The sequence below is a fragment of the Curcuma longa genome, chromosome 13 (assembly GCF_044706935.1).
Source record: "Curcuma longa cultivar G26 ecotype Majalengka, Jawa Barat chromosome 13, ITB_CL_G26_1.1, whole genome shotgun sequence".
Taxonomy (NCBI): domain Eukaryota; kingdom Viridiplantae; phylum Streptophyta; class Magnoliopsida; order Zingiberales; family Zingiberaceae; genus Curcuma; species Curcuma longa.
Genome location: NC_133873.1, coordinates 6,061,355 through 6,075,575, shown reverse-complemented (window position 1 = coordinate 6,075,575; position 14,221 = coordinate 6,061,355). Strand labels below are relative to the sequence as shown.

General features: G+C 36.5%; 1 protein-coding gene across 2 annotated transcripts; it reads right to left on the bottom strand.

Moving 5' to 3' along the window:
• Window positions 1-302: 302 nt before the first annotated feature.
• Window positions 303-10,318, bottom strand: LOC141844098 (transcriptional corepressor SEUSS-like). Of its 2 annotated transcripts, XM_074732097.1 has the most exons (10): window positions 8,454-10,318; window positions 8,243-8,362; window positions 8,015-8,063; window positions 7,638-7,852; window positions 7,461-7,529; window positions 7,294-7,391; window positions 6,246-6,339; window positions 3,378-3,447; window positions 1,452-1,538; window positions 303-1,373 (listed from the first exon to the last, which is right to left on the bottom strand). In XM_074732097.1, exons 1-10 carry the CDS (start codon window positions 9,486-9,488, stop codon window positions 703-705), a joined length of 2,508 nt encoding a protein of 835 aa, XP_074588198.1. In that variant the 5' UTR covers window positions 9,489-10,318; the 3' UTR covers window positions 303-702. The 2 variants fall into 2 exon arrangements, with proteins under 2 accessions (XP_074588198.1, XP_074588197.1); XM_074732096.1 differs by having other exon boundaries at window positions 303-1,538.
• Between the last annotated feature and the right edge of the window lie 3,903 nt (window positions 10,319-14,221).

Here is a 14,221-nt window from a genome sequence, read left to right as displayed (position 1 = left end):
TTGCTTCTACTTCAAAGACTTCCACTGATTCAAGCAAACTTGAAGTTAAATGAGAGCTTTCGACACTCGAAAGGCGGCAAAAGACCCTTGTGAATGCTTCAACACTTTCCAACCAACATCTTTTGCTTCTCTTAGAAGTGAACTAAAAGTTCTTTCATCACCAAACATAACAAAACACTTACTGTTGCTTCATTCTTAAAGAAAACTAATGTTCTTGATAATTGCTAAGATATACAGACATTCATTGTTTTGATACAATTTTCTCTTGTTTCAGTAACATTTAGGGCAAATGAAACCTGAAACAAATAAACAACACTATTGTTCTTACTAACAATGCTGTGGATTCAAGGGAGAAACAGTTATGAGAGAAACACTTTATGAGCACCATTACTTGTGCACAATATCGAAAACCACTCTACTAACACTCGGAAACCATGTTGCGTTATATACTTGAAATTGAGGATTGGCACTTTCCCCTCCGCGCATACACTGGTTTCCGATCGATAACTACACGGTAAACAGCAATATATTGGTGAAAATTAGAAGAGGATGTTACATGTTATCTTTGGAAGAAATTAGCTGAGCGGCTTTCGAGCGGGATCTATAGATTTCGCTGTCGTTGGTGATGCGCAGCAATGACTATTCATCGTCTGACGAAGCCAGTTGTGCACTGAGTAAACATTGCAGACACCTGCTTCACTTCTATGGAGAAGAATTCCAATCAAATTGTAGATTATCGAACTTGTTGACAGCTTCTAACCGGTCCAGTAGTTGGTTATTCAAATCTTGCGATTGACGGTTAATAGCTGTCGGATCATGAGGAAGTGGAATTGTTCCATGCCTCCCATTCATAACCATGCCATTATTTGTCATCGCTGCCCGCATCCCGCTCACTGAAGCAGATGTACCAGTTCCATACAAACCTGTGAAGCCAGCGCCGCTAGTAACTGAGGAGTTTGGTACCCCATTTCTAGCCAAGCAGTTCCCCGTGTTCATGCTCGGCGCCATTGCACTCAACGTTGGATGCATCCCATTAACTGGCTTCGTATCAGTTCCCATCGGGTCGGTGTCATTCAACTGTGAAGACATCATCAGCTCCTGTAGAATTTGCTGGACAGAGCTCTGTGAATCATTTGCATCATTTTCTTGTAACATAGCCAAACTCGCAGTAGTGCTCAGGTGAGTAGCATTCGCATTCTGTGAGATCGAAACTGGGTTGTTGCTACATGAAGGTTTCAAAGGCGGTACCGAGTTCGATGAGCTGGCAGAAGGAATCTGGACATTACTTCCGGCATACGGGCTGTTCAATGAATTCATCTGCTTTTCTTGCTCAGTATTCATAGAATTTTGGGGGGTACCAACAATGGTGGCAGCTGATGCAGATAAAGATGAAGCAGCATTAAGGGAGTTGTTCGTACCAACATCGTTGCTGGCCGCAGAAATTTGCAAACCTGTGGCATGCATAGAGCTTGGATCGTTATGGTTTGCGTTCTGATTCATGATTTGCTGTTGCCTTCCGGGGAAGTTCATCAGGCTTTCTGATGCACCAAAGTAACAAAAAGGTAGAGTTAAGGAAAGGTTACATGAACTATCTCGAAACTATCTCTAACAATATAACAAATCATGATTGAAATTAACATCAATAGTGCAGGGAGATCGACAACCACAAGATGAACAATGTAGAAGCTATTTTTAAATTGCCCCCAGGGCGTAGCACAGACGGTGGGCACATAACATTTCTGGTGTGACAGCCAGAAGTCGAATCTCCTAGAAATTCATGACCTGACATTCACTCCACAATGCGCCTCCTGCTTGTGTACCTGAATTTACCTCCTTGTATATTCATGGAGCCGACTCTAAGGGGGCCGTTGATGTGGCGGTTCCACATTTTTTATGTAGAAACAATCGTCAATTTTAGCATGCCAAGGAAGGTCGATTGTTAACACGAATGATACCCAATAAAGGAGACATTGTTTCAGTGTTAAGTAGTATCGAGTTTCGATAATTTATCGAAACAATACATTTCAACTGGTACGGTATGAAATTTTAAACCATGACATGTGTTCTCTTCTTGTTCTTCTTTTTCATCTCCTTCCTCATTCTCCACTAACACCATATGTCGAATACGGTACTGAAAAGTATCATTCTAATCAAAGTCCGAAACTCTAGGATGACTCTTGAACCTTGCTCTAAACATAATGTAGGACTAAAAAACCTAATACACTCAACAACTTGAAAAATAAATGAGCATAGATAATCATTCACTAACAATCTAGAAAGAGAGAAATTACCTCAACCAAACAATCTAAGAGAGGAACATCGATATAAATGATAGATGACCTAACCTAAGACAAATAGATGATCCCACCAAGCACGAGTACCAACATGTGATAAACACAATGAAATTAGATCTTAGAAACTTCTCCTTGAACATTCTTTCCTTAATAACAACACCATTCGACACTTAAAAATCCTTCACTCCATCCCTCCATCTCTCCATCTTTTCTCTCTTCATCAATTTCTAAGCTTCAAGAACTTGATGCTCATACCATCATATTTGATCTATGTTTTAAATATATCTCATTGTTGGCTACCATAGCAGCTCTACTAGATTTCTAATTACCAAGATGATTTAGTTCAAAATGAAATTATCTAGAGTAATTCAATGTGAGGTTTAATATATCATTCCATGAGTCCCCGGAGATTAGTACTATTTGGCACCGTTTTATACAACTACTCAACTCACCACGACATGCATCAAAGCATGTCAAGATGATGAATTTAAATAAGTTTTACTCTTTCATTGCCCTTTCATTTAATTTATTTGGTTCTAAAAATAAGAATATAAAAAGAAGATAGCCAACTAAATTAAAATTTATCATATTATGTCATACTAATACTTGATGTACTTTAACATATGTTTCAAGCATATGTTTCCTCATTTAATCTTCTTTATTTTTCTACATACTAGTAACAACACTAACCAGTAGCTGAGAAAGACTGCAGAAATACATACTTGAAAGAGCTTTACGAGCTAAGTTTCGATCAATAATCTGGTAACGTAGTTGAGTAATAGCCTAAAATTTGGATCAAGATTTTACTGATAACAATCAAACTCAGATCGATAGGGTCGGGATGCAACTCTTGAGCTTGTAATAGACAAGTATTACTTACCATTCTACCTAACCACCTTGTTTATCAGGTCAAGGAATAATCAGAGTGATAAACAGAACAATTTATCTGAGTTGGGTACCAAAATTGTCTCACAAAAAAGGTAATCGTTGAGAGCATGAGAATAGTGAATCATTGTTATAGTCGTTGAAAATTGTTCAGTGAACTATTGCAGGACAAGATAGGAAAACAGAAAAAAAGTTTACCCATGGGTCCAGCTCCAGTTTCTTTGCTATGATCAATCAGATCCTTCATACTGTTGACCACTTCTGATATCTAACAATGTAACACCGAAACGCCGTAAGTACAACTAGCGCATCTAGATATTTCAGCAATACAATTAAACTAGGAAAAGCTATAAAATAATAAACAAACAACAAATGACAAATAATGACCTCACCAGCTCAGAGTGGCTTACAAAGATCCAAAAGGAGATTCATAGCAAGTAGCAATTTAAGATTTTGAAAGTATCAAAATAATATCACAAGAATATGGAGTATTACTATATCAGAATTGCTGTCAGATTATGTTTTCTATCCAAACTTTTGCATAAATTCAGATGAGAACAGTACACAGACAAACAGCAAATCATGTCCGCGCTATACTAGATCAACTTAGAAACTAAAAAAGCAAACGTTCTTTGACTTATTGGCTAAGGTATAAAAAAAATAGGGCCAAAAGATTGTGTATTTAAAACTATGCCAAGCATAAAAGTCAGTGCTAAGGCAAAACCCTCCCCTCCCAATGTAGTTGCGAGGAAAACAGTTTCCTCCTCTTCAGTGAGACCAAAACTAGCCAATCGTCGTACCACAAAAACAAGGCATCTGCATCAAACATAATGTGAGTGTTCTGTCAAAGCCTACCTTCCCAATGTCATTTTGAGGACAAAGGCTTCCCCCTCTTCAGATAGACCAGAACTAGCCAACATACCACAAAAACAAGGCATCTGCAATGTAAGACACCATCACAACCCTCATCACAAGATCGTAATCTTTCAAGCAGACATATATCTATATGGTTTGCCGAATAAAGAAGAATTTAAATCTGCCGAGGCACTAAGCACCTTCCGGCAATCAAGTTGAGTTGGAGGACAACATCAGGGGTGTTGAATGCAAGGTTTAAAATTTCAGTATCTGGTACCAACTTTGTTATGGGTGGAACAGTATGGTAACAGTGTCAATCCCTATCGTACCATGTTGATCATAAATGCCAGTGTTGAAGCATAGACTACCCTTTCATGATGTAGTTTTAAGGAAACGGCTTTCTCCACTTCGCTGAGACTGGTCAGAACTTGTTGGATCATAATACTATGAAACCAAGGCATATCTTCAAGGTCAGGCACCATCTGAATCATCAATGCCAGATGGCACATTCCAAATATACCTATGTGGTGTCGATACAACTTCTACAAATGAACTAGAACGGGGAAGATGTTGGATGTGTTGAATCCAAGGTTTATAATTTGTATTGGTAGCAATTTCCAAGGTTTAAGATCTCTAGCTATGTCATTAGGCTTGTCATGATATATAACTATGTGCAATGGGCCGAAATATGAGACTAGGCGACGCAAACAATTTACATTGTACCGCCAGTGCAGCTCCCACTGCTACAGTATCACTAGTGTCGCAAAGCTATCGTGCATGATACTGACATCATCTTGGCTAGCATGAGTGAAGATAGAAAGAAATGGTGAGATTCCAACTTGTGACCCTCTAATTCTTACAATCAATCATGGGGAGAAAAAAGACAAGGGGAGATGAGTCTATTAAACATGAGAAATTGGAAATGGAAAATCAAGAAATTTATTGAGAAAACAAGCAATCGCAGAGGAAGCAGTGTAAGGCAATTGTTTCATCGCCTCTGCAGAAGAACCAGACATTGTTTGATGTTGTGTTTGTTTATATATCAATTCTACCAAATGCATCTTTTGGGTTAAACATACACTTTGTATATCTATAGGTTTAAACTGATCACATACATTCATATAGCATATGATACACCACCACCAACAACAACAACAACAACAACCAAGCCTTATCCCACTAAGTGGGGTCCCATTGAGCTCTATCTCCTATTATATCATCATTTATATTTAAATAAATTTTATCTTGTTTTATTGTTGCTAACCAAGTCTTTTTTGGTCTACCTCGCCCTCGTTTGATATCATATGATACACCATGGTAGCAAATGTTATAGCATAGCAATACAATTAAAATAGGCTAAACTTTTTATTCAGACAAATAAGACAACTTTATTTGTCATATCAGATTGATTTCAGATGTTTTTATAAATAAGATTAATATGCATAAATAAGATTTTTATGAAGCAGTCAGAACACCTAAATAATCTTTACACAGTTTTATAACATATGATTATTTATATTATATGCTAAATAGGTTGTTACTTCCTACAACTAGAATTCACATGCAATAACTTTCTAAAATTCATGTAGATATGCAAGTATGACAATGTTGCCTTCTACTCTCCTGTTAGGGAAACATAGGAATTCAGGAAACAAAAGCCAACATGCATATGGCAATTCAATGAGAAAAACTCAAGATTCAATTTCATAACATGGCCAAATGCGGCTTCTCCATGCAAATTTAAAATTTTGCTTCTCTAGAATATGTTTTCCACATAATGGTAATGTGCCCTGCCTAGACAGATTATGATAATTCACTAAAGACAGATGTTATTCTAGGACAGGAATTTTTTTTTTTTTTGCAGCATTAATGTCTCTTGCCGAGACAAATTAAGGTAATACCACAAGATACATATTCCCATTTATATTACTCATTGAGCATATCAAAAAAGCTGATTAGACACTGAAAAGCACAGCTTTCCAATCAATCTTCTAATTAAAGTACCAAAATAGGTTGAGAAATTTCTCAAGTTTAACTAAAAGTCAAAGATCCATTAGAAAGAGGTCAAAATCATATCCACAAGCAGACAACACAATCTCACCGCAAAATAATTGTAAAAAGAAAATAGCATTGGAATATAAAATATCATCTAAGAAAAATATTTTAAGCAATTAATAACTTCAAAGAAATACAAAATATATGACAGTCTACCTGAAGGCACCTAACATATCTTTTTGTATATCCTAAATCATTTACCAATGGTACTTCCAGAGCTTTGGCCAATTGACGAGCAGATGCTACAAACCTATCACAAATTTCACATGCATTCTGTAAGAATTACAATTGTGTATATGCATGCATGTAACAAACCTAAACTACGCAGAATTTAACACAAAGAAGCTTTAAGACACCATATCTTGTTTACTTGAATATGCTAACATGTGGAACGTATACAATGAGGTTGAAACAAACTAAGGAAAAATTGCCTAGGACTATAGAGATTCTTTCTAAAACTCTAGCAGAATCATTAATAGCATTAACAGGGTATTGCAATTATTTTCCACTACCTAACCAGAAATGAGGACGTAAATTAATTGTGCAAGTGGCAAATTCAGAAACGCAAAAAGAATCATATATAGAGAAACTCATATATATAATGGTTGCTAGTTTTTGCTAGTCCTGTAATTAAAGCACTATCTAACATTCATACGATAGTATATATTTGATAACAATATAAATTGCATAACCTCAATACAGATATGTTGAGACATTAAGCAAATTTAAAATGTCATATAGACATAAACTCATTGTTTACTATGGTAAACAGAAGTAACAAAACAGGAAGCATCCAGATAATTTACTAAAGTGCAAATATATATATATACAAGGACCAACAAACTTCCAAAAGTATCTATTTGACTATAGAGTAATATAAGTACTACTCTAAATGATGTCATGAAATTATTATGCAGATGGAAAGATCAAACTCAAAATTAGTCCTAATGTTGAGGAATTCCTATAAAATGTGTCCCATCTATTTTAGAAATGTATAAACATAAAACACAATACAAAGCACTACCCAATGTGGGTAAGATCTTGATCATTGCATTACATACTGATACAAGTTATTCAGAGAAAAATAAACAGGACATAAGTCAAAGGCATGCACATGAAAACTCATTTCACAGGCAAAATAAGATAATTTGCTAAACTTGAAACAGAAGTGAGTATTAAACATGGAGCATGAGACTGGGCTTACGAGTTACAAGTGTTTTGTAAGTCCTGTATTGGTAGGCCTGATGGTGCATTTTGAGTTGCCGCCTGATACCTTTGTACCACAGCACCAAGTTGGCCAACCTGCTCAACAAGATTACCAAATATCTCAGACGTAACTACAACAAGTCAAAAGAAAGATGGCATTTCTACCTGAGGAATGATTACTCTCCGAGGAACAAGCTCCTCATGGCGCCTGGCGCAGAACTCCCATGAAGATATCTAATAAAAAAACATAAAATAGCCATAGCATCTTGGAGGAAGGTTTTCAGCAATATCGAGTTGAACAAATAATACTAGAACAGGTAACCAGTTGCAAATATAATTCACCTTTAGATCAGGATTGAAAACAATCCGGAGATGGCCATCACGCACTACTCGTAATTGCTCAAAGACACTCTCCTGAATTGCCTTGGAGTAATCCAACACAATTTGACCCAAGGCATTCTGATATTCACGGGGCATGTCAACATACAGAAGTTCCTCTAAGGTGCCACTAGCATATTTTATTTGGAAGAGCCTCGGTAAAACCTCAACAGTAGTTTCTGCATACCAAAATACAAAAAGAAATAAGTGTGAGCTCTCGAACTAGAATTTAAGAAGCCAACAACCTATTATCACCATTAAGAGTTTTGGGTCCTATTATAGTATGACAACTGGAACAAACCACTAACATCCAAATCAAACAATCAAAACAAATAGCATACCAAAACCACGTCCAGGTTTATGGGTACATATCTCACAGTGCCACACATCCTACAGAATTCAGCCAATATGTACATTGGTTAAGGAACATGACCATCATAATAAACTGAAGATCTTCAAACTAGATAAATTGATACTCCGAATAATCGAATAATCAATTTTACACAGATAGTTACCACCAAAAAAGAAATCTAATAAAAGAACAGGTTTATATACTAATGGATGAAAACCTGTGGTAAAACACCGGTAGTTTGACGACCAGTTCCATAAAGAGAGACACACCACCTCTTCTTTGCATCAGGAGCAAAATACTCAGCTATAAATTTTCTCCAGAATTCAATGTTGTTGTCCTGCATTATAATTTTTGGACATAAAAACATTGTATCCTCCTCCAGTTAGGAGTATCAGCAGGAGATTGTTAGTAAAAAATTATATATCCACCTGTGGTCGGTGCTGCTGATGGTACATATACTGGGTTAGCCTCCGAGCACACATCCCTGGCTCGTACATTGTTGATTTCATTGTAGTTCTAATTGGTAGATTTTGCTGGAGAAGCTGTTGGTGCAGCTGACTTCGTTGCTGAGGTAGAGTCTTAGCAATCTGTTGTTGTTGTTGTTGTTGTTGTTGTTGTTGCTGCTGCTGCTGCTGCTGCAACTGCAAAATCCTTTGTTGCTGCAAGAAACTCAATTGTGCAGCAGCAGCATGAGAATTTTGCCTTGATAACTGAAAAATATGTTGCTGTTGTTGCTGTTGCAAAAACATTGATGGATCTGAATGTTGGTTTTCCATTTTAACAGGACCAAAGCTTCTTAAGGTTTGTAATTGTTGTGGCTCCATTTTTACTGTGTTAATGCCACGAAATGCTTGTAATTGCTGTGATGGACCAATATGATTATTAGGCCCCATTTGGGGTTCCAACTTAATGGAACCCATTTGTGGCTCCAACTTAACAGGTGCCATGTGATTCACGTTACTCAATCCTCCCCGAAGAAGCTGCTGTTGTTGCTGCTGACTTGGTGGAAGAGAGAACTGCTGCTGGAAATTGAGCACTGCATCAATTTGAAACTGTGGTTGGTCCGCAAGAACTTGGCTGCTTGAAGGATTCTGAAAACATTGTTGTTGTCCCTGGCTTTGGGTTGCCGAAGCTGTGAATGACAAAGGATTAGTCCCAGCAGAGATAACTGTATCAACGGCACCAAATCCACCATGCTGCTGAAGATTTGATGGTGGCGAGGAAAGGCCCCCAACAGGTCCTCCGTTCCCGAATGAATTGCTGAGAGGTGGGGCATTTGATATATTACCAAGCAAGCTATTGCTGTTAAATTGGGAGCGAGGGGAGACCAGAGAAGAGAAGGGAGGTTGAGATGGAACTGAACCAGGCTGGGATCCTCCAAGCAAGCCTGAATTTGACCGGAGAAGAGAGGAGTTAACTGACTGAGCGCCACCAATGGAATTCGAAGACCCTGATGGAACCATGGTTTAAGATGGCAGCTGATGTGACACTATCACACTAAAATGATGCTTAGATTAACATAGTTCTACAGATAAAACTTCAGATCGGTTATCAATGCAAGAGAGTGAAAGAACTTTCCCATCCAAACATATGACGAGATGAGGTATTCCATGCAGTTGACAAGAAACAAGGCAAATGGTTCAGTTCCCCATTTACTGTTAGAGTCCACTCAACAAACTCTGAAACAAGCGAATCTTAACTAGAAAGAAGAAAATCTCTCTGAAACCCACCCAACCTCTCCATTCGCTTCCCAGAGCAAAAATAGCAAACCGAAGACGAGAATCCAGGACCCATCCAAATGTGAAAAAAATCAAACCAGCATGGCATAAAAACTAGATCTTTCTTCAAGGAAGAAAACCAAGGACCTTCAAATAAGTTAAAAATCCAATCTTTGGCCCGTTGATGCTTCCCTCACACTAATCTCTTCCTCTTGGCCCGTTGGAATCTGAAGTAGAGCCGCCACATCGACTCCGACAACGAAGACATCCCAACGCCAGTCCGAAAGGTAATAACACCTCTATTGAGAGGCTCGGAATCCAAAAGCACTCGACTTTCTCAATGATACCAACGAGAAGAAACAAACAGGACAACGGGCGAGGAACCAAGACGAACTTACCACCTTCTTCCCACTCCGTCTTGCTTCCGCTGCGAGACTTAGGGTTTGTGTCAAATACAAGGAAAAGCTCCCTCCTATTTCGATTTCGGTTGAGCCTTCAATTGAGAGGAACAGTGAGAGATCTGCTCGTGCTCCTGCGGGCGTCAAACATCTCTTCCATTTGGTTAATTCCACGACATCGCCTCCTTGCTTTCTTCTATATTCGTTCGTTTGATCTCCATGTGAAGTCAACAGCAGCTGCCGCTTCCTTCCATGTACATGCATGCCATGTTTATGTTATGCATGGCCATTGGCCATTGCCTACCATTCCCATGAGGGAAAACGCATACATGACACATGCGGGACGGGAACGGCCGTCTGGCGCTGGTGAACGGTTTCGATGGGCTCCTTTCCCGGCGCTTGGACGGCTAGGGATACGATCGCATAGGCAAAAACGAGTGCGCACGCATGGGGTAAGATGAAGAAAGAAAGTTGTAATGCTCGTATTCGTTTTAGTCCCTGGAATTCTGTGGAATTAAGAGTAGGCACCTGTTCTTCAAATTGGATGCAAAATAAAAAAAGAATTTATCAATATTTTTATTCCCATTTTTTTTAAGATAGATGATTTAAAATGATTTTAGAAGAAAACAATAAGTCATCCATTCAATTGGATAGGTTAATTGGATAAGCTACAAAGAATATATTCACAGGCATATTAAACATCTGTGGTATTCAAATCGTTCATGATATTAAACCATCATATCTAATGATCTATTTTGTAAGAGAGAAATGATATACTATATAAAAATACAGCATAAAAATACAACATGATACACTACACTACATGGATGTAAAATCTAAGTCTTGCTTTTTCTATAGTGTATCATGCTGTATTTTCATGTAGTGTATCATTTCTCTTTGTAAGGTTATATCATTCACCTTTAAAATTAATCAAATCGTAAAAATAATTAATAAAAAATGCCTATATAGAAAGTGTTATGAGATGATAGAAGAAACTATAAGAATTCCAGGATATTAATTGAGACCACATGAATGATGAGAGTAACTCTCTCTCTCGATATCTTTTTGATAATTTAGGTATCAAGTCGTGCCACGAAAGGTAATCAATTTAATTTCACATAAGTTTTTCATCGATTATCAGACTAAAGCAAAAAGTACTCATAGTCGCCTATTCAAACGGTCAGCGTTCTTAGGTTTGTCATCCTACTGAATAGAAAATTCTCTACAGTGCACCATAATTGATCAGACTCGAACCTTAAATATCTAATTAAGCATTGAAAGATCGGACTATTATACCGTAACCCCAAGAGCCTCTCTTGATCTCTATTGAATCTCCTATTATGGGTTTAACATTCTTGTGGTACATCAAACTCTCGTATAAAGAATCCATCCGCATAGAGGTGTGAAATTGGATGGATCGAATCAAGCATTATGCGAGTATAGTCAAACTCGTTTATGTGTTAGATTGATCATAAGATTTTATTGTTGTGAACACAAGGCATGACGCCAACAACAGGTGTTAGGTATAAGTCTATCATGCTTAATTTTTAAAACAAAGTAATAAAAAATAAAACTATATAAAATATTGTTAAAATAAAAAATACATTTCCTTATTTTTAAATGATTTTTAATATTTTTATTTTTATTTTTATATATTTTTAATTTCTATTCGTACTACTCAACCGATTCAACTTAATCAATTTTGGTGATATTTAAATTATCTTTATGATAATAATAAGATATACATAAATATATTTAAAATATTTTTTTGATATTTTTTATTGTCATATATCAAGAATTAAGATAGTTTTGAAATTAGTATAGATATTTTATAATAACATTATACAAATGTCAATAATACTAGAGGACCTAAGATGACACTGTATTTCAATGTATTATTCGATAATATTATCATAGCTTTAGTGTCACTAAAGGTATATTATAAAGACGTCTATGTGTATCCTTAAAAATCTTATTTCTAGTAATGCGATGATCGGATAAGTGAACACTAAATAACAATATTTTATTTGTGAATCACAATCAGCAAGTAGATCTAAGTTACTACTTAGTTGATTCAATGTATCAATTGATTAGGAATATTTTCAATCGACTATATTATCAATTGCAATAGAATTAAAATTTCTCAATTTTCATAATTTATTTAAGAGTTTATCTTTTACAACTTGACTTTCGTCTTACAAAGGCATCTCTCTTCAAGTCATAAGTCTCTTGAATGCACCAAATCCTTAGCTCATTTCACGTGTCATTCTCCACCTCCTTTCCGTTGTCAACACTACCAGCTTGATGCTCCTCACCTAAAAAAAAAAATGATAATCCCAGTAGCTTTTTCCCACCGACCACCAGGGTAAATCGAGAAGCGCATACGACGGCCAATCAGATGCCCAGCATTCTTTGATACCAGCTTGATGCTCCATTGCACCATTGCCCCGGGACCTCATTTTACTATATCCATTATCCTATTCCATAATATCATTATCCTATCTCCAATAGACCTCAAGCTATTAAGTCAACTATCTTGACCAGACAAAATCATCATCCGTCATTCTACTAAGTCCTTGCATATATCAAAAACATAAGAAAATTTCTAAAATGTGGCGGGCCAAACTTAGATTGATTTGACTTGAGGTCTTTTAGTAGGACCGACTTGACCTGAACTTAGTTTGATCAAATTTGAGCTCGAGTTGACTTGACTTGAGCTTGTCTTAATCGGACTTCAACTTGTTTTGACTTTGACCTTTAGCTCAATTTGACTTTTGACTTGACTTTGTCGTGTGGTTCCGATTATCTCCGCCACATCAAAATTAAATTCAAATATTACATATATTTTTTTAAAAAATTTAAATTTAAATATTAATATTTTTATATTATTCGATTTGGTTTGATTGGATTCCGGCTTACACCCCCTATGCTCTATCCACACAAATAATAATTGATTTAAGAGAAAAAGAAAAAACCCACATTTTGCCAACCAACTAATTGTCATTTATAACAATTATGAATGATTTTTGTTAATTAACTTAACGGAAGAAGAATCCAATTAAATAAAGAGAAGATCTTTTAACGCTTAAAGGCGATACCCATCTTGTTAAGCACACCCACTCACCCATTGTTAGGGTGACGACGAAACCGAAGGACCCCACACGCCGGTCCCAGGTAAGCCGACGGGTAAGCGGAATATTATACAGATGGATATTCCTACGAGATAACTCCAAAGCAACTGACGGCGCTTCGTGCCATTTCCAGAATTTTATCGAATATTTTATTTTGAAAATACCCCTTCGCCTTCCGCGAGACGTGTCATCTCCCCATTCGCTGAGTGGTACAGCTGCATCAATTCACTTGAATTGACGACATTGCCCCCGAAGCCCGCGACGGCATCCATGGCATGGGTATGGGATCATGGGCCATGCCCATGGCCATGGCATGCATGTTGGATTCGGCCATGGCATTGACATGCCATTCCGGTGGGTGTTATTTCTATGCGGATTGTTTTCCTTGTGAACGATTTTTTTTTATGCCGCTTATTTTTGTCGGCACGTGAGCTGTTCGTTAACCTTTAAAATTCCTTGTTGGGTAATTATTCTTTTTGAAAAATAAATAAATAAATATGGTTTTAATCATTATTAAACTTTTCCTCCTTTTGTCATTTTTTGACACATATTTTTCTAATTATCTTTTGGGAAAAAACATCGACGTCTCATTTTATTTTCCATTCTAAAATATATTTATTTTAATAAAATTATAATTATTTTAGTCAAAATTGATATAATGTGCCTACATCTATAAAGTGCTTTAACGATAGTTAAAATTATTTGATTAAAATTTCTTCAACTTAATCAAAAATGTTATAACAGTCTCGACCAAAGCTACTATACATGTAATAATATTGATCATGCTAGAATAATTTTGACCATGTTAGAATAATTTTGACCATGTTAGAATAATTTTAATCAATTTAAAATAATATAAACTACTATTGAAAGAATTTTGACTAACATTAGAGCTTTAGATTTAGAATTATAAACATATTAAAGTAGTTTTAATCAAAATTATTATACT

Coding starts and splice junctions, on each gene's coding strand:
- LOC141844098 (XM_074732096.1), bottom strand. CDS start 9,488: ATGGTTCCATCAGGGTCTTCGAATTCCATTGGTGGCGCTCAGTCAGTT. Junction 7,530..7,637: donor TTTTCAATCCTGATCTAAAG/GTGAATTATATT, acceptor TTTTTTTATTAG/ATATCTTCATGGGAGTTCTG. Junction 7,392..7,460: donor GGAGAGTAATCATTCCTCAG/GTAGAAATGCCA, acceptor CTTGTTGAGCAG/GTTGGCCAACTTGGTGCTGT.